General features: G+C 33.8%; 2 protein-coding genes across 3 annotated transcripts in view; one reads left to right on the plus strand and one right to left on the minus strand.

Annotated features, from left to right (window-relative positions):
- The window catches only part of LOC149584723 (diacylglycerol kinase delta), a 66,215-nt gene extending 54,675 nt beyond the window's left edge, over window positions 1–11,540 (plus strand). The window contains exons 22-30 of the mRNA XM_089863628.1: window positions 53–98; window positions 229–342; window positions 929–1,063; window positions 1,165–1,307; window positions 1,707–1,821; window positions 2,471–2,575; window positions 2,643–2,759; window positions 3,014–3,376; window positions 3,919–11,540. Of these exons, the coding sequence (XP_089719754.1) occupies window positions 53–98; window positions 229–342; window positions 929–1,063; window positions 1,165–1,307; window positions 1,707–1,821; window positions 2,471–2,575; window positions 2,643–2,759; window positions 3,014–3,376; window positions 3,919–4,002 (1,222 nt within the window). The 3' untranslated portion in view covers window positions 4,003–11,540. The remainder of the gene's footprint in view (window positions 1–52; window positions 99–228; window positions 343–928; window positions 1,064–1,164; window positions 1,308–1,706; window positions 1,822–2,470; window positions 2,576–2,642; window positions 2,760–3,013; window positions 3,377–3,918) is intronic.
- Window positions 11,541–15,826: 4,286 nt separating this feature from the next.
- LOC149584724 (uncharacterized) lies at window positions 15,827–23,704 on the minus strand. Of its 2 annotated transcripts, XM_089863707.1 has the most exons (9): window positions 22,743–23,702; window positions 22,554–22,680; window positions 20,982–21,121; window positions 20,795–20,915; window positions 20,597–20,731; window positions 19,845–19,967; window positions 19,545–19,766; window positions 19,360–19,459; window positions 15,827–18,752 (listed from the first exon to the last, which is right to left on the minus strand). In XM_089863707.1, exons 1-7 carry the CDS (start codon window positions 22,835–22,837, stop codon window positions 19,746–19,748), a joined length of 762 nt encoding a protein of 253 aa, XP_089719833.1. In that variant the 5' UTR covers window positions 22,838–23,702; the 3' UTR covers window positions 15,827–18,752; window positions 19,360–19,459; window positions 19,545–19,745. The 2 variants fall into 2 exon arrangements, with proteins under 2 accessions (XP_089719833.1, XP_089719834.1); XM_089863708.1 differs by lacking the exons at window positions 15,827–18,752; window positions 19,360–19,459; window positions 19,545–19,766; window positions 19,845–19,967 and adding an exon at window positions 20,023–20,521 and having other exon boundaries at window positions 22,743–23,704.
- Between the last annotated feature and the right edge of the window lie 1,475 nt (window positions 23,705–25,179).

A 25,179-nucleotide genomic window follows, 5' to 3' on the forward strand; every position in this document is an offset into this window, starting at 1 on the left:
TGATGGTTTCATACTCGTATATTAAATCATATGAACCAACTCTGCTTTTCAGTTACGGTGGAGGATCTAATTTTTGGGGAAATCCAAAAGAAGGAGAAGTATGTAATACGTAATTTCATATTACAAAATACAAACACTTTCATTCTAACAGGAGCCGACATTTGCTTTAAATCCTTAGTAGTACCAAAGTGTGTAACTTAATCTAAAACATAATCTAATAATTTTAAGGTTTTCTACGTACCAACATTCGATGATAAAATATTAGAAGTTCTTGCTGTTTTTGGGACGGTTCAAATGGCAGCATCTCGTGTTATAAATTTACAACACCATAGAATAGCTCAGGTATTTTTTGATTTAAAGCATGTTTTCGACATTGTTGATATGAAAACGGGTGGTGTGCCAGTCCCGTTGTTTTGGTTTCGAGCCGAGTCCGAGTATCAAAACTAATTTCATATCGACTACCGATCCGAGTATCAAAAGTTATTTCGAGATAGGTGAAATTTGGTTTTTTTCGAGTAATTATATTTAGTCTTAAATATTAACTTGTCGAGTATTAATAATTAATAAATTATTCAAATTTCTTGAAAATAAAGAAACTGTTTAATTATCTAATATTAAAGTAGTTCAAAAGATAGAGAATAATTAAACATTAAGCAGGTTATTTTCAAAATAAATGTTCACGAGCTCATTGTCTGCTAAAGTTATAAGCCCCAATTGGATTCGAAAATTTGTCGAGTATTTGTGAAGTTAAAAAGCTACTCGAACCTTTCTCGAGTATATGTTGTTACTCGAACTTAACGAGTACTCGCACACCACTGATGAAAACCCTTCGTATAAAATCTTCAGATATTATTGACATGATGATACTTCTGTATTTTTGAAATGTTATGATACCTCTGAAAAAATAATCGTCTCTAATGCTTTACAGTGCCGATCTGTTAAGATAACTATACTGGGAGATGAAGGCGTTCCAGTACAGGTGGATGGTGAAGCTTGGATTCAACCTCCGGGCTACATTTGTTTAGTTCACAAAAACAGAACCCAAGTTCTATGTCGTAACAGAGTATGTACTGTATTATATATTAGCTTTTTCTCATTTGCGTAACATATTAGTTTGGCGGTAAGTTACATAGTTAAAAATTATAGTTTATTAATGATTTGTAGCAATTAGAGAGCCACCTGAAAACGTGGCAAGAACGTCAGAGAACTGGCAATCCAAATCGTTCCTTACCAGCCTTGCCGCTAGCGGAAGACGAACTGCAACACTTGGTCAGTTTTGTTCACGTGACTGCCTCGCTTGTGAAAAAGTAAGTTTATTGCAGAAAACTATTACCGAAAGAAGTTTTTTTATCGAGAATGATCTTTTTCGGGGTGTTCATCATTTAGCCTAGCTTCCGCCGCTAGGTGAGTGATAACGCTATCTTCGTGAGTCAGTTAGGCCTAGCTAGCCGAGATCTTTTAGCTTTAGTGAATTTTTATCAGCAAGGTTGGTTGTACGTATTAGAGTATTTTAAGGTGAATGATTTCCTTGAGCAACGTCGGGTTTGTAGCACTTTGAAGTAGCGCGCTGTTCTCGTATAATAAGCCTGCAACAATCCCCTAGAAGAATATTCTCTCATATTTTCGGTAACCTACTATTGTATAAAAGTAAGGCACCGACATTATACAGCATTTAGTAATAGTTGGGACGATGATTATATTTATAGTTTAAAAAGCATGGCTGGTTCTAACTTGCTGGTTGAACACGAACTCATTCCATTAGCGCTTCAGACCCTCAACTACATGGACAAGCTATTTCCGAGTGGTAAAGTCACAGAAGGGGTAAATATTTAAAATTTCGATAATTTCAGCTCACGATAACATAATATTATTTCTAAATCAACTAATTTACTATTTTCCATTTAAACTAAATTACAATTGAAACTTGTTAGGATCTATATTGATTTGTAGCACTGCCCCTGAAATAATTAAAAATGTAGACACAAAACTAATTAACCTTCAAACCCAACTCAATAACGGTACGTCGGACTCATTTGAATGAACTTGATTCCTGAAAAGCATAACAGAACTACAGTGTTTTAATTTACTTAAGAAAACAACTTTTAATTTAACGCAACCATGCTAATCGTGTTTTCAATTATTTCATGCGTGAATGTTGTAGCATGATAGTCCTCATAATCTTTTTCTAATTTTCTTAGAATTTTTATGTCCGGGTGGTGGGATATTAAGAATATACGTTAAATGATTCGCGGTTTTGAAGGGTGAACATTAAGATAAAAAACACTTGCAATATTACCGATGATAATAGTGCTTTATTTATTATGAATGCGAATAATTAGCCGAGATGACAGAGTGGCTTTACCTATTAATCGTTCTAATTTGAAAAATTCCATATTTTCATAAGCACATAGGCCAACCTCCAATGTAATGTTCCATGCAGTGGGAAATGAATTTTATCTCGTGTTTCTAGTCTTTACAGGTTGTTTCTCGACAAGAGGTCAGCTATTTCGTAGCAAGTGTTAGAAACCTCTTCTGGGGAACTTCCAAGTTCATTCAAGAAAAGATTGACGAAACGGCAAGTATTCTAATATGTACGTATTAATTTTTTTTATTGTCACTAATACGCAAGTTGTATTCGACAGGAATGTGCATCAACTTCAAGTGACAGATTACTTGCCTTACTTAACAGCGTTGAAAATGAAATGAAAAAATGCTCTGAATCCCAAGGAGTCGTGGTATTCCATGGAACAGAAGAGGAGGTAAGATTAAATTACAGGGTTCTTGACAAAAAATAAGAACAGGAAATCTTAATGGTGCGAAACCTTGGTAATTAAGGTAAATTACTGACGATTAAAGTAATTAATTTCAATTATATTTATTTACTTATTCAAAAAAACATCTTAAGTGGGTGGATAGCCTTTAGTCTCGACTCGTAGAGATTAATTTTTGTTTCCCAACTTGCTTAAGTTGTATTTGTACCTGATGTTCGTATGTGGGATTTTTTGTCTTATAGGATCAGAAAAAGTATTCCCAGCACCGTGGTGTGTTGTTTAAGTTGAAGTTCAAGAAACAGTCAAAGTCAACGATTAAGAGTAGTTCAGGTGGCGATTCAACGCAAGTAACTAGTGTTAGAAGAAGCAGTAACAGCAGTGGTGGCGTTCCAGGACCATCGTGTAGTGGAATATCACCCAGCAGTGGAAATTGTGGAGGGGCCGCTGGCTGTGGAACTCCGAGTGAAATGCCCATTCAGTTGTGGGGGATATCCGAAGTAGTTGAATGGCTGGATTCCATTCGTATGTTTGAGTACAAAGATAACTTTATTAAGCACGATATTCACGGTGCTGAACTTCTCGACCTAGAAAGAAGAGATTTAAAGGTACGTCTTACCCATATGTAAAATGTTTTCAAGACTCACATTACACCAAGTCACAAGGTGGGGTGGTGTAGCGGTTAGCGCTTTCGCCTCGCAGCAATAGGATCCTGGGTCTGATCCCGGACTGTAGCACCGGGTGAAATTCTGGGAACAATGGCTAGGCTCTTTAGAAGAAGTGACTAGCCAATTATAAAATCTTGGGATTAGTTTGCAATGATTCAGATGTTATTTGCAGAGTCAAAAAGTAATGGCATATATTCCAGCCGATAAGAACTCAAAACACGTTAATTGTAAACTAAAACGAAAGAATTATATATTAAATAGTTTGCGTTTGTCGTAAAGTTAGAGCTTGGCATTTTCTATCCATTATCCACAAATTGGTGGATAACTGATTGCTTATAAATAAAGATATGGGCATAATACGATTTAACACGTGAGTTCTGTGGATAATTTTCGAGTATGGATAAAGATAATGGATAGATAATGCCGAGCTCTACGTAAAGTCCATATAACACCATATGCATGAACACTTTATTTATTTTTAGGAGCTCGGAATTACAAAAGTTGGTCACATTAAGCGAATACTACAGGCGATTAAAGATATATCATCACTTCCGAGCAACCGCTGAACACCATCGATAAAATCATCCAAACACATTGGGAAACAAGCCTTCTAAAAGATTAACTCATACAAATAACTCAAAAAGTGCCAAAATACTTCTGGTTAGTTTTCCCATTAGGAGGAAACTAAGTTAGATTCGTTTAAGAGTAATAGCAATTGTTATGGGTGACAAAGCTATTGTGTCAAATAATCATTGGGAAGTATTTAAAAGTGGCTTTCCTTTTTGAAATTATTTAATATTCCAAACTGACAATCCATAAAAAAGTTTCTTGCGACAGATTTGTCCACGTTTTTGTCCCAATCTAATTCCACAATAATCCGTCTCGGTTTTTAAAGATACACTTCTCCCAGTTGTTCCTTAATCCAAAATATATTTATATTGATTAGCTTTGTTAATTTAAAGTCACTAATTCTACCCTAACCTAACCTTAAATGAGTTTTCCAAGATTCCAAAGGAATTGTAAGGAACCCAAGGTAAAAGGTTTATTTGAAACATTGGGTCCAGATGTTTTTATATGTAAAAGTTAAAAATCGACATCACCCATCACATGACAACGGTTTTGTCCAGTTTATTACAAACTTGTAAATTATGAACGGAGTAAGGCTTCTCGTGTAAAGTTGCTGAAGTTTGGTTTTGCAAATTAAAATTTCACAACCAAAAAAATTCTGAACTGAACCTTTGTCATACCATGGCTGTGATCAGCGTTTTAAGATTTGTCGGTTAAAAATAATTTCTACTATATCATTCCCTCATTAAAACGTACAAAAAGCGAAAGTTGCCTTGACAAAGAAAATATAAATCTCAAAAATGCCTTATTCAAAACATAACTGGCAAATATAATTTATTATGGAGCTGATGACCATAATTTTCATAGGATACAATTTTAATTAGAGAAAAAGGGCAAAAAGGCATCTAATTATTTAGATTTAAGTTAAACCAGTTTTATCCGAAACTTATAAAGGTAAAACTAGAAAAACACACCTTGTAAAATCCTCGTAACCAATAACTGTACATTATGTTGAAGTCAGTCTTCTTGTTTTTCTTTTAAGTGGTGTTTGTCCGTACACGCCCTTTGTAACGTTATTTATAAATATTTAAAATGTCGAGCCTCGACAAACTGAACTTTCCAAAATGCAAAATATTTCTTAAACTTTAAAAACAGGCTGCTGAAGTCTTTCAAATGTATTATAATGTATTTTAATTTCAAGTGGTTCTTCCCTGAACCTTAGTCCCACAGACAATGCGCGGTAAAGAAGCCACTTTGTGGTTACCTTTATGACATTTCTTTACCTTCCTTTGAATGTTGTTCAATATACTCAAGTAAACCATGGTCACAACATTGAGAAACCCAAGTTTACAGTTTTCTTAACAATATATGATCATAAGTACCATAATTACCCCTGGGTACTTATGATATGATACTGGAATCTCACCTAATGTACGAAGGCCTTTATCCAAATATCATTGAAAACTTTCATTTTATTAAGTGTTTATAGGTAAATTTGAATGTAAATGTCTAACATTAACCTAACTTTATTGTAGAATTATAGCTTTATTGTAATAGACATAATATACTAACCAGAAGTATGACTATTAATTAACAGTGGTTATAAATAAATATATTAGGGTACTGGTACTATAGAAACGAGTTCTACGATTGTAGTGTAAGCAACATTCAGTAATAGTATTTTTTCGAAAAATAAGGGTTTCATGTGCTATGAACTCCATATGTTCAACGTTCCTAGTTGATTCTTTACTTTAGATTTTGAATTGACCACATTGTGCTGTTTTACTATAGATAAAATTGTGAGTTAATATTTTTCTGAAATACAGGTCCTTATTGAATGGATTAGGGATCGTGTGCTGATATTCCCTAAGTCGGTCTTATCTAAAAGAAATATCAGTCTATATAAAAAGTAATTTGAATTTCAAAGATAATGTAGACGATTTACAGTCTCAAAAAATGCGTGCAATAGAAACGTGACGACTATATTATATACTTGTAGTTGATACAGGCTTAAAATTTAAGCTGAACAATTTTTAAACACATTTTTAAAACTCCAGAAGTGATATAAATGGCGTGCGAGAGTGGTTCAATTCATTTGGTTCATAAGATATGTTCCATAAGCTTGTCACTGGTTACTGAGACCTTGTCATGTAGGGAAGTAGGGAAAACTAGATTCTTGTAAAGCGACGCCCAGTGAGGTGCTGTCTACATACTAGATACGAAGATGGACTCCGAAGCCACGTGTAGTCAATTCTAGCGTCGTTCTCGAACTAGCTCTCATTCTAGCAGTACGAAGTGCAGCTAGTGTCATAATTATGGAACATATCTTAAAATCTTATGGTTATATAGAGACCGTAATTGAAAAACGGATTTTTTATCTCTTACAAGCCGTTAGTAAACTTCAAAGTATAAAGGGTTTGGCGCTTCGAGTATAATTTCATAAAGAATTTAGGTGTTTCAGGTCCTGTTTGTTGCATTTAACATAGAACAGTAGCAGAAGTCAGAAAGCGAAAGCATTTTATCATACGAATTGTGTTGTTGAGATTAATATTGCACGTATATATTATGATGATCTTAATATATATCTTTCCGTGGATTGTAATATTTACGCTCAACGCCTTCGTGACAGGTATGGACACTACGACCGTAGTCTTAGAGACTTGGTTGTACAAGGCACAGAACTCGAGTCAATCTATGTGCGAACCAAAAGTATTATTGGTTGTAGTTTTCAAACCGGCCAAGATTGCAATGTGTGGTAACAAGACCAATTTAGACAAGCTAGCGTATTCTATTGTTTGAATTATCAATTTATTATATATGTGATTTTTCAGTATGTTAATTATTTTGGTGTTGTTCTAAAGTAAACTAGTTTATAAGATGCAATAGACTGGTCTTTTATATTAGTAAATGGTGCCTAAACCTATTATAGTTCTATATATAAAATATTTGTGGTTTTCTGTAGTAAAACCGACTTGTGTTATGAAGTTTAATCTTTATCGTTTATTGGTGCTTCATCTATGCAATGCATTTTGCACAATGTAATTAAACCATCAAGTGGTCTGATAATAGTAAACATTGACACAAATTCGTGCGCACATACGTAAAACGTTTTAAAGTGTCAGGGGAAATATTCAATAATATTACCATGTTTTATTTTTAAAAATAACGAAATATATTAATGTGGTGTACATTTTAGAGTGATGTTTTTACTTAAATACTTTTTGGTATGGTAACGTGTTTTGAAAATATCTTATGTATACGCATTTTCCTATTGTAAATTTTGTACATTGGTTGACAGTAGTATCGGAAACCAGAAGTGAATTTAATAAAAGCTAAGTAAACTGTATAGCACAAGAAAGCTTAGCAATGTCCTTGGCTTAGAATATCGAATCCTAGAAGCAAATGGCCGTGAAAAAGTTTTGTTTTTTTTTAAAGATATTGGCAACATATAAAGCAAGTCTCGGATACAGTTTAGCTTAAACTATTGTCTCTAGGAAGTCGACGGGATTGAGTTTGAGTTAACTGACCCACAAAGCTAAGCAAAAGTATATAGACATAAAAACAAAAAGTATACTTCAATAAGAATTCCCTGCCTTTGGCTGTATACGACATTTAAACTAAGAAACATAGTAGCCTCCGATAATATTCAATGTGGTATCAAAGTGGAAAATATTTTCACATGAGTACCTAGTACTTGCAAGTAATTTCCCTGCGAATTTTAGCTTTTAAATGAAAGCAGTTTATGCTGGAAGTTGACTGTCAGTAACTTTAGTTTGCATAGAAATGCAGAACCATTTCACCATCGATAAGTGGTTTATGACGAAAGCTTGTTGGAAGTTCTTTAAGCAATACAAATTTTAAAGTTCTTAAAGGGAGGGTGAAGAGAAAAATCAAATGATTCTTTATATATTCTTCTACTTATTACAAGACCAATCTTGCTAAGTGAAACATCCTGGATACGTCACCGAATGATTTTGAAAATTCAAATTAGGTCCAGATTTTAAGGATAATTTGAAATAAGGACCTCCAAGCAATCGCATAACGCCCTGCCTTCCTGTTAACAAAATTTCCGTTGCACGTTCTACGTCTCGTGACAGGATTGTCATATCGCGAGCAAATTTTATCAAATCTAGCTCTTAAATTCATTCGGCATAGAGCGTGCCACGAGGATTTTGTTAACAAGAAGGTAGGGCGTTACGCGTTTCGTCGGAGTTCCTTATTTCAAATTATCCATAAAATCTGAACCTAATTTTAATTTTAAAATCATTCGGAGGTATTTCCTGGTTATTTCACTATGTAGAATGATCTTATAATTAGTAGAGGATTCGATAAAAATCACTTGAGTTTCAACTTCACCCTCCCTTTAAATGTTGATGCCTGTTACACAGCAAAAAATAAAATAAATATGATTTTTTTTTGAAATTATAATGTTTACTTAACGCTTGGCTTTAGAAAACAGCACTTTTATTTAAAGAATGGCACAAAACTTTTTAGGTTTAAGAAATTTCAATGCAAAATTTGTCTGAAAAGGATCACTTCCTCAGGGATCAGTTCAAAATATGTTTTCCAAGAAAAGGCTCTATAGAATGAAGAAATTACACATAAAACTTAATTAAAAAGAAGAGGTATTGGTCTTTTCTTCAGACAAACGCATTCACTTCTGGTCAAATGCACGGAACAGTAAAGATGGATAAGAATAGGCCTTCATGAGATTTTGACTTGTTTAATGAACTGTACATGTTTAATGTTTTTATGAATACTTATATATAAGTTTCGGGTTCCTCTATTATTATACTTTTGAAACCTGTACTGTACTTAAAATATATACTCCTATTTCAAAAACTATATTACAAAAAGAAGATTTTAAACTGAAACATTTTATATCCGCATAAATTTATCAAAGTGTATAATGTTTAAATGAAAAAAAAAAGGTTTTCGACTATTTCATATAAAAATATAATATATGATAATGAATGTTTTATAGCATTTTTGAAACGACAAAAAAAAACTAAAATACTCATGCCTTATTATTGCATGTAAATGTGAACCACAAGCATTTATTATCAAACTTTTCCAAAGTTTAATCACTCCAATGAAAATTATTTTTAATTATCTTAAGAAATTAAATACGCTCCAATTTCATCCAAAAAATAATAACTTCAGTCAGATTTAGTTTTTTGTGAGACAATTTTATGGTCATTCGGTGACGCCTTCCTGTGGTTCTTTACGTTTTGTTTCTGAACCCGAGCTAAAGACGAAAATGCCCCATTAGCTTTCATTGCAGCGTTACAGCGTATGAGGCTAAAATGAATGTTGGTCAACTGACAAGATGCGCTAGGAAATATTTTGCAATCTTCAGGCAACCAATATTTCGTGGTCTGTTGGTCTACCACATGACAGCATTTGACAGTTAATTACAAGTCGACTGCTATTAATTTGAATAGTTGAGCTAATAGTTTCTGGTTGGGAATAAAGAGCACAAAGCAAATGCGCGATAGCCATTAGACCTCCTTAAATTAACCATGGCTCAATCGGTACTAAATTCAGTATCATGGGCAATATAAAGTATAAACAAAAACGCATTTATGTACTAAGAACGTCGGATCATAGCTTTACGTCTAGTTTCGTGGTTAAATAATTATTTATTTCGAAATTGCGCCTGGTAAAAAAGCAAAATGGACAACAATGCGATATAACTCCCGATTTAGTGGAATCAAGTTTTAAAGTTAAGAATATATTTAATTGATGTTTCATCAAATATTACTTTAAGTATCTGGTTTTTCTTTCTTTGTACTAAAAATATTATTTTAGTGCATTTCTAAGTTATTATTATTATTTAATTAGTTTATGCAATATCTATATTTAAAGCCCAAAATACACGAGAATAAAGCCGATAGATGGAGAGCGCGAGTTTTGAAATTATAAGCCACTCCCATCAAAACATACAAAGTAGTCGAGGATGGGTAGGGAATTTGCTACGTTCCAAGTTCTTCCTACATAAATACGTTCTTGGTATAAAGGAGAAAACCATTTATGGATGGAGTTCAAAAAAAAAAATCGTTCAAGTTCTACTTCTTGTTTTGAACAAACGTTATCTAAACCATGACTTAGGGGTTGAATAGGTTTGTTACCTCCACGGAAATTCAAATTAAATATATAATGATAAATATTTAATTCAATCAATTTTAACGTTACAATTAAGTCGTCGCATTGTCCGTGGACAATTAATAGTTTTGATATTTTTTAACCCTTTTATTTTCATAATTTCAAATTGTCATTCTTTAAAAATTGTTTCGATATGTTTCAGCTCCGTTCGTTTTAACGAAGTGGAGTGTCTTCATTCAAAAATTATCCACATTAGTATTTAGTGTTCTGTCCCACACCGTATAGAAATTGTGACCATCTCAGCCATGGTTCAGTTCACGCGTCGCTCTCCATACTAATGCAAGCTCGGTAGACAGAAAAGGATTAACATAGGAAACGTAGAAAGTCGCTAATACGTTAAGGGCATACCCATTCTGCTTGCCGACGCGCATACAGTTGTAAATCAACGAAATTATGTAGCGCCGTTTATGTTCAAAACGTATTTAATAACTGCCTTGAAAAAAATCTGGACTAGAGAATAAGCGCTACTCAGAAACATCGTGAATACAGTATTTTCACGAGAGACAAGAAAGAGGGCAGGCTGTGATTGGAGCGACCTGTTATAGGACTGAAGAAAAGGTAAAGCTGCCAGAAAACAATACTTTCTTTTTAATTTCAATTTCTTCTTGCAATATTATATATTGAATTTTAACTGAATATTATAAAAAACCTACCAAATGTAAAAGAAAAAAAATAAATTACTGTACATGCGATGCATTTCCAATTAGACTCCCAATGGCAATATTAACTAGTCCGATTCAATTTGATTAACATCGTGTGATAATGATTTTATCACTCGCAATTCTTCATTTTTAATTTTAGAAAATGCTGAAATATTAACATTGTCTTGAGACGGAAATGCATTAAGTAATAATTACAGCAGTAATCCATGTAATTTTAGGAGCAGGAATAGAGAACGATTAGTCCGACTCATACGTAACGAAAATTTTAAGTCATCTCATTGGCTCACTTAAACTACGTTTTGATGACCTTGTTGACGGGCACGTCGAAAAAAACCTGGTTCCTTTTTACCTCTGTCGCTACGACCCGCCTCTTCATTCATGACCCGCTCACGTCCCGAGAAGGGGGTAGTAAACTTTTATGCGTGCAAAAATTACCCTGTTCTCTATTCCTGCTTTTCAAATTACATGAATCCCGGATTACAGTAAATGAGATAATACAATTTCCATTATAACTTCGGGGTTTTCTTTAAAATAATAGATTAATTTTCCGTAGCAATTACACATTTTTAATTAAATTTGGAGTTTAAAAGACATTTTTGGAAATTTTATCTGTGCAAAAGCAATAACACTTGTTTTTGAATTTGTATATACACAAGTCTTAACTTGGCTGTAAAGTGTTATTTTCCATTCTAATAAATTTTTTCTAATAATTTGTATTTGTAAAACTTCATATCAAATCAAATACGCGTGTCTTTCTTTCTAAGCTCTTTCGAATTCGCGAAAAAGTGCGGAAACCAAAATAAAACTTCTCAGATTCAAGTGGAATAGTATCTTCCTATTTATTTTCCGAGACCATGCATATTTAATTAATATTTAATGATTATCTACTGCCGTTAATAGTATAGCAATGGTTTATTCATAATTAGGTTGGTATCCAACGAGCGTTCTCAATATTTGGTGTGTGTATTTTTCTTTCAGCGTGCGTGCTACTAATACCCTCCTCCTCTGAATTAGCCTCAAATTCCATGTCACAAACCAGTTCGCGCCTTTTCAGACGAGGAATAAATGTGGTGCGTGTTTTAAGGTTAGTGATAATCCATGAAGCGTAAGCTTCTAGCCTTCTATACGAAATCCATGGTTTGATAATGTAATTCATACTCCGTTATAATCGGAGAGAACTTAATAATGAACACTTTCCTTAAGTAGGCCTACAGTCTCTCTTCATATAATTGAATTATTATTTAACACAACCAACGATAAATGTTTACGTGTTTGAAGTTCACCTGCCCTCAGAAGATGTACAAGCTTTAAACACATTAGATTTTTTCCTTATCAGTGACTACATTTAATATAGTATGGCCTACCATAAGGCATTCAGTAACGAAATTTGAAATCAAGTTTCTCTATTCAAAATAAAATTTCAATGCTTCATCATGCGCTTTTCCACCATGTAATTTTAAATGGTGAACTGCTCAATTTTGAACGTAAGCAATTTATTATGAACGATTGATCAAACTATCCAATGTTTTTCAATAATGATTGCATAAACATACAATATTAAACGTTTAATTTTCCAATTAAATTTGAACGTTTTCGGCATAAATTTTCACGATATACTAACCTCTTACGCACCGATCAAATATGAATATGCGTGCGTTCAATTTTGAACAATAGTGTTCTGATCAAATTTGAACGTTGAAGCGTACCACCACAGTGTGGGCAAAAACGGATTTATGCACTAAGAACGTCGGATCGTAGCTTTAGCCTCTAGTACCAACCTCGCATACTTTATTGAGAAACTTCGTCTGCTTATATTTTGACTCCACCCACAAATTCTGTATATTGTAACTTCTAGAGATCGAAAATATCATTCTTATTAAATATTTTTTTCCGAAATTACGCCAGTGGTTAAAAGCAAAGTGTACAACAATGCGAAATAATAATAATAACTTATAATTGTACTACAATAATAATTTTAGTACAAAGAAAGAAAAACTAGAAACTTAAAAAAAGAAACATCAATTATTTATATTCTTATCTTTAAAACTTAATTCCACTAAATCGGGAGTTATATTGTATTGTTGTCCACTTTGCTTTTTTACCACTGGCGCAATTTCGGAAAAAAATATTTAACCACGAAAATAGAGATAAAAATGACATTTTCTATATACAGAATTTGTGGGTGGAGTCAAAATATAAGCAGACGAAGTTTCTCAATAAAGTATGCGAGGATGGGTAGTGAATTTGCTACGTTCAACGTTCTTCTTACATAAATCCGTTTTTGGTGTCGGGGCTATGTACGCCTAAGCATTCAAAGATGAACCTCACTTTTTAGCCACATCGTAGAATACGGTAGGCTCTTAGTTTGACCCGAGCCGTCATAGTAGTAGTAGTAGTAGTAGTAGTAGTAGTAGTAGTAGTAGTAGTAGTAGTAGTAGTAGTAGTAGTAGTAGTAGTAGTAGTAGTAGTGGTGGTGGTGGCCGGGGTTGTCGCTTTCATTATCGTCAGATTTTATCTTAAAAGGAACTTGATAGTACCTCAACCCACCAATAGTGGTAGCTGAGTTGGAAAATATTTTCTATAGCTATTTCCACCGTTCTAACCCATATTACTTGTCGTCTGCTTGCCTCGTCGTGGCTTGTCGGAGTTACTTTCATTCTCTTTTTCTTGGGTTGTTTCTTGCGAACCGAGTTCACGACCGAGAGTTACGATTGCATCGACACTCTCTCTGACTTGATCAAATCGGGAATTCCACCTGTTATGATCGAAGGCAGTGGAACTTTAGAATATCTTCAAGCTTTGGTGAAATTTCTTTTAAATGTTATGTCCTCTATTTCCTTGACGTCATCGGTTCGCATTTAGGCGCCAAGGATCCAGTTGTTCAGAAATGGCTAGACGCGATCCATGTGGAAAACATTTTCAAAAGTATTGCGGATTATATAATGTTTGATGGATACGTTCCTATTATTTCTGGAGAAGAAGTTCTGATCATATCAGACAGATACCTGACTTGGCTCTTGGGAGAAGTCTTGACCGCTGATGCTGAAACTAGACAGCTCTTCGCGGACAAAGGAGGACTTTACTTTTCGAAACACGAGATTGGCTTCGACTACTTACACATCGTTTACACTACATCTTGGATGAGTAGCAATCCAATAGTACCAGAGTTCGGACAACTGATGTAAGTATGAATTTTATGGCAAAGTGAAAGGGACTGAAGATTCTTTATTGCAGTGTGGGACCAATGTTCGAAACGCAAGTTTTAAACTATCTGGATTTTGCGTTTGATATTTATGTTATTCTATAAAAAATTTTCATTTACCATGCCCCCTCGCAGAAAGATACTGCCCCCTCTGTGTAACTTTTCTGGCTACGGGCCTGGGAGCAACGCAAGTTTCTAGACACTCACAAGGCGAAGGATAGATTATTCGTGAGGTAAAATTGGTCATACATAATGTTTTGTCCAGTCTCCAGCTCTACCTATAAATACGTTGAAAAAATGGCTACACAATGATTCCAATTAGCTATATGTATTCCTGGTTCCACCCAGAGCCAAGAAGCGTCATTTTCCCCCCAAAAAATACCTTGACGTCTTTTTCGACCCATAGACGAAACTTATAGAGGATCTATAAAATATCCGAATGATTAAAAAATCCGTCGATGTTGTGTTCAATCAAAAATACCTCTCGAAAAAAGTCTACGCTAATCTTTTCTTTATTGTTCGAATAAATCCAGAAACAAGCCACGCTGCCCTCTAGTTTACGAAATTGCAAAATTAGCCCCAATGCAATAAATTGGTTCAAATCGTTCTTGGGGAATCTCAATCAACAAGTTTCCCTTAACGGCAGTTACCGGGAATTTGAATGTCTTAGATCTGGGGTTCCACAAGGCGAGGTAAAATTGTCATACATAATGCTTAGTTTAGCTCTTCCCTCAAAATCTACCTAGAAACGTTCAAAAATACTACAGGATATATGCTGTGTGGATTCCTTGTATAATTCTGAGAGAGCGGTAGCTCTCTTAGATAAGACTTGATACTGCCGCTAATGTATAAGGATGGTTTTCTGATTGGCTGTAAATTTTTTCGTATTATGTTTACTGCTTTGAAAAACTTCCACTGAACTGAAATCTGGTCCCTTAATGCGTGGTTAAAATTTCATAGAGATCCGTGCAAAAATGTTTCCTATAAAAAAATTAGATCAGGGTGGTTTTAGAATCCATAAAATGAATTCGACATTTGGTGAAAAATACTCTATTTTTCCATAGAGGTGATATGGGAATTTTTGGAAAAGTGACCTTCCATTGGGATCGTGTACTAAGAAAACTATTCGTTTGTTACGTTTGGGAACCATCTTAAATGAAAGATAACAGTTCATGGATGTGCCTTCCCATAGTTTCATTAAGAAAAATTAAGTTTAAGTATTGATTTTTATCATTGTTAACACATACTTCGACTTACGTTGTTTTGGGTATTGGAGTTACGGCGTTTTACCACTGTTAGAGACACGCAATTTACACCTAATTTTTTATGTTGGACTTGCGTCGTTTTTGTCTTGATTCACACCGTGAGAGGCCCTTAAGCTAGAAAAACATGTTGTTGAAGCTCACGCTGACTTTTATTATTTTCGTAAGAAAAACGTCTTTGAAATTTACTAGAATTACTTTCAATCCTAAAAATCACCAGAATATTTTATATTAAGCAATTTCACTAAGCCTTTGTCAAAATAACGTTATGTTGGTGTTCTACGCAACACCAGCTTCTGTTATTTGGGATAAATGCCAGACATTACGAATACTGTCGGTAGGTTCAAAAAAATTATAAACAAATTATTTATTAATCTTACTGGTAGATATATCAATTACTACATTGTTATCTGTGAGAGCTGGGTCATATTAATAAGCTGTAGAGGTAAATTTTACACCTTAATGATGAAACCTTCGCAGATTAAACGTTGGCGATAACTTTTCAAGGGAAATAACGACAAACAGAACGGTATAGATTCTTTCATTTAATAACATTTTACATTTGCATTATTTAAATTCAAATTCTATATTAAAGGTAAAAGCCATTGCTCTCTAACATGGATCTCTAACATGTTTTCTTAATTTTCAACATACCAACGATCAAATGATATTAATTTTCGTTTATGTTAAATATGGAACACGCTGTTCAGCGGTTCTGCTACTAAGCCTTCTCAAAGAAGTCAAACTTTCTGAAGTTATTGGGAATAAAGGTTTCTTAGACGCAAGTTGACGTTACCAAACATTGTTTCAAACTTACGCTTATGGGTCGTGGTTCTGAATTTTAAGAGGAGGCTTTTTATTTTATAACGCTTTATTGTTAAATTAATTAACATCAATTCTGGTTAAATATATAACACACTATTTTTTATTGAGTTTCTGAAATTATCAGAGCTAATATCAAAGACACATATTTAATTGCTCTCATTTCAACACAACTGCAACCGTATAGATTCATTCATTTAATAACAATTTTTCTAATTGAGCAAAAGTTACGGTCCCCTTTATATATGTTTCTAATTAGTGCAAATTTAAAAAATGTAAAACAGTTTCTTAACAATCTTAATTAAAATGAAGACTGAAAGAGCTGATATTTGTAGAAAAATATATCTTAGTGGACAAAGACTAGAAAAAGTAAACGATAAGAGAAGAAATGACATTATATAAAAATATATTATAATATATATATTAAAAATTTTAGGTTTTAAAACATGATTATAAAACATCAATTATTTGAAAAAATACTTATCTTCGTTTTTTTCGCCGAAATTACATTTGCATAAAAAGTTTCATCTTGAAATTTTGCATTGTATTCGAAATGGTTCATGTCAAAGCTTTACTATATAGCAAATACATGGGACATCGTTTATATTTCCGCTAGATTCCCAGTGCAGTCCTCGAAAGAAATAGTTCCTAGTTAGTGATATTTTAAAGGATGGTATCGTTTAATTTGAACTACAATACGTTTTAATAGGGGAAAGTAAACCCAATAGTGAAATTAATTCACGGCCCACCATTTGTCGGTGTCCGTTTACGTTTCCTCTACAAAATGTCCCTCATAAAACAGCAAGTCGACGTCATACCAAATTAATTCAACCAGAACCTTTAAAACAGTTCTCAAAACACGTAATATTATACGAATGGTTTTTTCTTAATAATATCATTTATCAAAATTTTAAAGATTTATTTATAAAACATTTTGAATCGTCGACACAAAAAAATGGAAACCAAATGGAATCATTGCCGTATAAATGCAGGCGCAGAACCAAGGAATCCTAAAGCGACGTTTAAGATGACAGTCATGATGAAAGATAAAGAAACAACGGTTTCGCTTATAGTTCGAAAAGAGAAACCAGGGTGGAGAAACGTTTGAAAATGACCCCTATCCATACTCGGATATTTTACATGCGAATACTGTTAATAACAAAAAGGATATACGTATAGAATGAATAATCTGTCTTTCAAAAACAATGCAAATGTAATTTTGGTGATAAAACGAAGTTAAGTATTTTCAAGCAAGTTATATCAGTATCGAGCGAGGCTTGGCCCATTTTTCTACATGTTAATGTTTTCATAGGATAATCGGTATGTTCCCATTTTCCCCAATCCCATAACACCCAAAAGCAGTATTTCGCCCAAAAGATTTTTTGTCCCATTTCGCCCAAAAGTTTTTTTTCCCATTTCCCCCAAGCCCATAAGTTGAGATTTAATTTTAGCCTTTAGAAATAAAAAAGACCTAGAAAAAATTAGCCTTGGGTTGGGTTAGGCTAGGCTAGGTTAGGTTAGGTTAGGTTAGTAATATTTTGGAAATGGTTTAACAATGTTACGCCTTTTCCAAAAACATTAATGTTTACAATTATCTTCTTCCGAATAAAAGAACCTTTCTCAAATTATAATATGCCTTTTCCAAAAAATAACTGTTTCCAATTATCTTCTTCCGAAATAAAATAACCTTTCTCAAATTATAATATGCCTTTTCCAAAAAATAACTGTTTCCAATTATCTTCTTCCGAAATAAAATAACCTTTCTCAAATTATAATATGCCTTTTCCAAAAAATAACTGTTTACAATTATCTTCTTCCGAAATAAAATAACCTTTCTCAAATTATAATATGCCTTCTCCAAAAATAACTGTTTACAATTATCTACTTCCGAAATAAAAACCTTTCTCGAATTATTTTCTTATCCTGGTAAGAGAATTGTAAACTGATACAGCCTGAAGAATAGTACAATATTTAAGTGTACTATTTAAAAAAAAGTCATAATTACGCGCCGAGTTTATTAAAGCAGTGCAAGGCACGGATCGAGAGGATATTGTAAGGGAAATTAATAACCAATGTTTCGGTTTTGGGGGAAAAATATTTTGGGACAAATGAGTTTGGGAGAAAGGGGAATTGGGGAAACTGTTTTTGGGTGAAATGGGGGAGAATCAGGATAATCATATCTTTAAACTGAAAATATTTATTATCTGTTATTTCGGTCATTCCATTTTCTTTTCTTATCGTTTACTTTTTCTAGTCTTTGTCCACTAAGACATTTTTTATTAATTATGAATTGCTATAAAAATTCAATTGCTAAGTAAAGAACTTCGCCGTGTATGTTCAATAAAAAAACTGAGATTATTTTCCGAGCTCTTAAATGGAGGTTTAAATTCAAAGTACAGTTATAAATATCATAGACCTTAAAGTAGATTCTACCATTCTTCAATCGACTGGAATTACGCTGGTTTGACCACCAGACTTGTTATCACTTTTAACTTTATCTGTTGTACAATCATTGGAACTGTAGGATTTTTGAATATATTTTTTCAACGTAACACTGGCTTCCGGAATTTCTAAGTTCTCGATGGTTGATTTGGTATCTTTCGTTTTACCAGGAAGGAATATGGTGATGAACAGTGCTGAAAATTTCAGGAAAAAAAGAAAATAAACGGAAGTTGTCAGTTCAGTGAGTTATGTAAAGAATGGGTATGTTATTAAGTAAGGGCGCATTTTCTATATATTCTCAATAATAATTTTTAGCTGAAATTCTTGTTTATTATTACGAGCCTGCTTTTTTGTGGTCAGTTTTTGAATGTCTTCAATTTTAAGATAAACTATGTAGTATTGACTGAAGAAAATAGTCATAATATCTACTAATGTCGTTAAAGCTGAACTTTCAGTTGTAAAAAAGTACTGAAATTATAAATAATGAAATCGTAGTTTTATTTCGCTGTTAAAAGCCCAGAAATTATCTTAAACGAGTTTTTGCTTCGCTGTCCTTAAAAACTGAATTTTTTACACAATCCCTATTCCAACATGGCCTAGAACATGAAATTTATTAGCTTAGTAGAAATGAGAAATAACCAAATTTAATTTCATAGCCGATGTATTCCAAACTATTCGAAAAATTACAAAACCGATATGGTAATGGTCTCTATTTGTTTGGAATTTGTCTACGTACACTTCTAAACTCCGAAGTAAATCGATTTATTAAATTAAAAAACCCTGGTTATTTTAACGACATACCTGTAATAGAAAACGCCAACTGCAGAAAGAACATCCAATTCCATCCTAATATGGCTTGCAAAGGATCGCTTATTGCGCTTGATACAAGGCTGCCAAGAAGCTAAAAACCATACAATTTAGCAATAACATTAAATATTTCTGTGAACCAAATGTCAAGGAATCGTTTTCACAATGTTTCACATCACCTGCGAAGTTAATAAAAGACCTGAAACCTTTCCGGAATGAGCTTGACCAAACAGTGCAACTGCACACATAGGAAATACAGCAAAAGTACTACTGGCCGCCGAGAATGCCACAAAACCACAGAAAGAAAATGTCACTACGAAAGGTACCGAAGAAAGGTATGCGCAGAATGTGAGCATTTGAATGAAAGGCCCCAAACATAATCAAATCACAACAAGAGCAACCTGTAAAGAAAACAAAATTGCGATTAGACATAGTTAATCAAGTAGCCTCCTGCTTTAGTAATGTGAAGCGGTGCTCACCTTGTAGGATGTTTTATCAGCAATTATGCGAATAACAATTTTCCCCAATATCACTCCAATTGAGGCGAAAGATACAAGATAAGTCATTCGATGATCGTCATTAAAAACGTGTAGACCAAAAGACTAAAAATACAAAGATCAAGAATTTATCTATTTAAAAGGAAGATTTAATAACAAGCCTCATTCGAATCCCTTCCATGGAACGAGGAAAGGAAAGAACGTGCAGGGAATATTTCAAGGGGCACAGAGGTAAAGAGGATATGCATTTTTTTATTACATCAGCAAAGAAATCAAAACAAAGATCAAAGAGAAACAATAGATTTCAAATGGAAAGGATTTTCTTGTAACTCATCATTTATATATACAATACAACTAACTGACTGATTGACAATGAAAGCCCAGCCCAAACCGCTTTACCCAGAAGGCTGAAAATTTGCCGAGACGTTTTTCAAAACAAAGTTTTTTTCCCAATCCGTGGCCATCTTTGAAAATGGCGACCAGAAATGTAAATATAATTTTTTAATGGAATAAAGTTCACGCGTTTCAACTGATTTCACTAATATTTAGTACTGTACATGATAATATTCTATATATTTGCTTTATGTTTTTAATTTGAAGCCATTTTCAAAAATGGCAACCGCAAAATTAATAATAGGCTGACTTGCAACGCCAGGTGCCTGTGGTGCAAGTTGAAAAAAAAAATTAATTTAGTCATTAAGATTTCTACGTCTATTTAATAATAAAAATTTCACCTTCAAGTAGGCGAAAATATAAATGGTCGGAAGTGTCAGGAAGAAACTTATTAGCCAAAGTATGTAAAGTTCCCTCCGTCTCAAGTATGTTGCAAATGACTCTTGGACGACGTCCTTATCCGTGTCCGACTTGATCTGAAACGATATCAAGAATTGTCATATTAAGTCAAATCAATTATTAATATTAAAGTTTATTACCTTCGAAGTTTCGTTATTAAATAAAAGCATAGATCCACATGCACTTAAAACGAAAACTATAAGCGCAGTCTCCCGTAATACATTTGGAACCCGATCTAACAGTGTGTAATCAATAAAATACCTGAAAACAGTTTTCGTTTTTAAATTAGTTGTTTTAAATTATTTTGTTTTAATTAAGAATATATACCCTTGATTTGACGAGGTTTTGTTTAGTAATATATTACTAGGGTTAATTAATGATGTCTGAATTTCAATCCAAATTATACCTCCGAGTCCATATCCTGAGCTAACTACGCCGAAAACGGTTCCGAATTTTTTAGGAAACCACTAAAAATTCATCAGAGAGAATTGAAAAACTTAATTCCGTTTCGAAAATAGCCTAACATGACACAAAGCCAATTTGAATTTAGTAGGGAGAAAATATTTGTAACAAGTCGACCCAAGGGCTTGTAATAACAGCCACATCGTACCCTACTTAACAGGCGTACATAAAATTTATGTGAATAGCTCCTCGATGCGCTACTTTTAACTGTGCTAAATTGATTACCCGTAATGCTTACTTCAATAAATTTATTTTTGTTATAATTGTAATAGTGCGACACAAAGAGAAATTTTGAGTGAGTAGCCCTTCGATGCGCAACCCTTAACATTGCTAAAATGATTACACACATGTAACCCTTAATATCAGCACAGAAAAATTTAGTGATTACCCCTCGATGATCGAGTTACCTTTAAGTGTGCTAAACTGATTACGTACTTAACGCTCGATTATGGTTATACTTACTATTATAATCCCCTTCCTCTTAAAATACACGAAAGGAAAATATCACCTCACCACAATTCTCTCCCATCCACTCTCCCTTCAATGATGAACGAAAAATCTTTCACGACAACGACACCGCCCACCACCAGCGACAACAACAACAACATGACAGGTCAAACTAAGACCCACATCGTAGATGTTCATCAAAACGATGTGGCTAAAAAGGATGGGTTTCGGTACTATTCTCAATTAATGGAACTAACCATGAGTTAATAATATGTTAGCTCCCTATAAGTTACTCAGGCTGCATAGGCGTAATGTATCCAGCGATTTCTTCTCATTTCGCCCGCGCGGGAAAAAATCCGAATGTTGCGCCCTCTCTTGTCGAAAAAAAAGATCCCGCTCGTACGGCTCCTCGACCTCGAGTCGTCGGCTGCTACTAAAGGTAGTGTTTTAGTCGTGAATGTTTATGTTTTAACAATTTAACATTAAATCATGGCGTTTGTGTCAGTACTGAGGCAAAAAAATGCAGGAACTCAATGCAATTTGCCGATCTTGATAAAGAATGCTAAAAATATGAGTTGTTATTGTGACTTGAAACCAGCTAAATCCAATCCACTGATCTCTTAACTGTTTTCTTAACCGAGGCTACTGAGCGAAATATTCGGCTGCTTAAATAGCTCCGATATCATTGGCTAGCTTCCACTACACGCGCGTTCGGGGAAAAACCGGAAAGAAGAGTAATTAAGATTTTCGTTCACGTGGCGGCCGCAGAGCGTCGCATATATTTGGGAAGCCGGCGGCGCGGGAGAAAACGCTGGAGTATAAAAATTAATTGTCTGAGCAACTTATAGGGAGCTAACATATTATTAACTCATGAACTAACTGCATGTGTTTGTGTTGAATATTGAATGTGTAAAAACTATACGCCATCGACATAACCAAAATTAAAGATATTTTTGATAATGAAGACCCACTTTTCGGATAAATGCTTACATTGGAAACGGTGACTATTGCGGCAATGTACAGAAATCCTCCTCCTATCCATGTAATGAAAGAGTAAGAAAATAACCACAATATGTAACTTACTCGGATGGTGTAGAAGGAAATAAAAAGAAAACCACTAATAATAAAGTGTAACGAATATTAACCAAGGACAATATTTTATACCAAGAAGAAATATACCTAATTAAATCCGCCTCTGGTGCTCGAGTGATAGTCGACAATCCCCTGTTCATAGGGACTTGGCAATTCGGGCTTAACTCCGCCCCTAGCGCCATTATGGTATGCTTTTTTTACAGAATGAAAGCTATATAAGCCCCTCCTCAAGGCGACCCAAGGGCTCGTAATAGTAGCCACATCGTACGAGTGAATAGCCCCTCTATACCTACCCTAATGAGTGGATAACCCCTCTATACCTTACCCAATGAGTGAATAGCGCTATCTTTTACAATGCTTAAATGATTTACCGTGCATAAAATCAGAGTGAATAGCCCCTCGATGCGCTACCCTAAACGGTGATGAAATTATTACCCGTATAAATTTAGTTAATTTACTTATGCCGTAATTTCAATTTTCCGGCGAATCGAAGAACAGATAGTTTTAGTGATTATCCCCTCGATGAGTTTACAACATAGACTTAAGCCGATGCATACTTATCGCTTCTTATAAATTTCTAACATTACGTACTGAACGCTCAATTAATACACGTACAGAAAGTTTTAGTTTATGACACAGACTTATGCCCACGCATAATTTTCGCATCTTATAAGTTTCTAACATGAACTTACGGCCGGAAGAGTTTGAAAGAGAAAGAATTCGGTAAAACACCCAATAATTGTAATATCCCGGTGTCTTAAGACCATTCAAAAAAGAACGTCAGTAAATACTTGCTTTTGCTTTCAAAATTTCCCTCGATTTCTTTGAATGTTGAAATAGGGGAGCGTGAAACTCTTATTGTCGACGGGTGAGAGGAATATTTAAGGGCGGGTATATGGCTTAACCTATCATAATTCCCTTCCTTTTCAGTAGACGAACGAAAAATATCAACTTCACCACAATCCTCTCCCTTTCTTTTTCCCTTCAATGACGATCGAAAAATTTTATACTGCCAAAGGCTCTACTATTGACACGAAATCCATGAAAACCGCAAGGTTAGTGTCCACACTCTTTCCCGGCAGAAAGCCATGTTGGCAATCGTTAGGGAAGAGCTGGAAAGTCTGAAATATAATAAAAACTAAACACCTTTTTAAAGTAAGAGATATTTGATTTGTAAACCAAAAGAAATTAATACCGTAGTCTCTGGAGAGTGTATCAGGGAAACCTCTGTAACTAAGCAAGTTTATGATATTACCATCTCTGTAAGTGTTCTAAATAATTAAATAAATATATATTTATATTGTAAGTTAATTAAATTAATTTGCAAGTGCTTCTAGACAGACACATTTTTGAGGTTAACTATACCTGTACATTTAATTTGGGAATTTAGGTTTTGGGATTAGATAAGCTAAAGTCTAAAATTTTATTTTTTCTCTTTAAGCGCGTTACAATTTTGGACAATCAAAAATGATAATTTGATGTTTAATTTTAAGTATTGGCATTCGCAATAAAATCTTTCTATTAATGTTTGATTACTCAAATAAGCCTAATAATAAATTTTACGAAGCACAAGCACTTTGTAAGGTTCTTTTCACTTTTCAGTAACAAATTTTGACAATGAAAAATTATCATTTCAAGTTTAAATTTACCTAAAAACGATAATGATAATTTATTTAATTAAATCTTAATTGGGTTCTTTTCAGTTACATATTTTCCAAAGACAAAATATCGTTTCAAGTTTAAATTTACCTATAAACGTTAATAATAATTTATTTAAGAAACTCTTAATTTTAACTAATAAGAGTAATCAATTACTAATCATCACTTATGATCACTAACTTTAAGAAAAAAAGTTCAATATTATTTTTATAAACGCAATCAAAATAAGCACTGTTAACATGATAATTAAAAACCTTATACTACAACTTCACATTAAGTAATGAGTTCAGAAATAAATGTACTTGTTTCTCTCACCAGATTGACCAGAAGGAAAACAATTATCTAGACATCAAGAAACAATATCAATATCATCATCCCATTCGTAAACGCAACAGTTATGAACCAAATTTCAAAATTTGCACAAACTATCTTCGAACTCACTTCCTTGCAGATTTCAGACGTTTTTCTATGCCTACACCCATGGACGAACCAATGCAGTATTGCTTTGTCCATGTTACACCTACCGGCGTTTCCCTATTGTAGCGTCATCTACGTACACTACTATTTTAGCAACAGTTTGGAAGAAATATTTATGCATTGTTAACTATCTATTAAATTTAGTTTTTTAATTGTAAATTTTATGTATGAGCAAAACAGTTTAAAATTACTTTGGCATATGTATTAAAATTAGGCCGACATGATGGCGCTAAATAGAGCCTAGATCTGACTTAGATAACTAGCCTTCATTCCAACTCTCAGAGCATTCCACCCCCATTTTTCCTTATAACTACTCCTCCAGTTCAAAGAATTCGATTTACATGTATAAGCACGACTTTTGAAGAAAATTCAAAGGAACCGAAAATTA

This window comes from Phalangium opilio, unplaced genomic scaffold (genome assembly GCF_054372755.1).
Source record: "Phalangium opilio isolate 3A_F unplaced genomic scaffold, DU_Popi_V2 ptg001170l_1, whole genome shotgun sequence".
Classification (NCBI taxonomy): Eukaryota; Metazoa; Arthropoda; class Arachnida; order Opiliones; family Phalangiidae; genus Phalangium; species Phalangium opilio.

Bases quoted from the DNA above. Each gene is read 5' to 3' on its own strand.
- LOC149584724 (XM_089863707.1), bottom strand. From the start codon at position 22,837: ATGGCGCTAGGGGCGGAGTTAAGCCCGAATTGCCAAGTCCCTATGAAC. The intron at 19,968-20,596 runs GTGAAATTTTTA...TTGTATTTTTAG, and splicing joins ATATTTTCGCCTACTTGAAG to TCTTTTGGTCTACACGTTTT. The intron at 19,767-19,844 runs GTGAGCACCGCT...TTTTCTTTACAG, and splicing joins CTGATAAAACATCCTACAAG to GTTGCTCTTGTTGTGATTTG.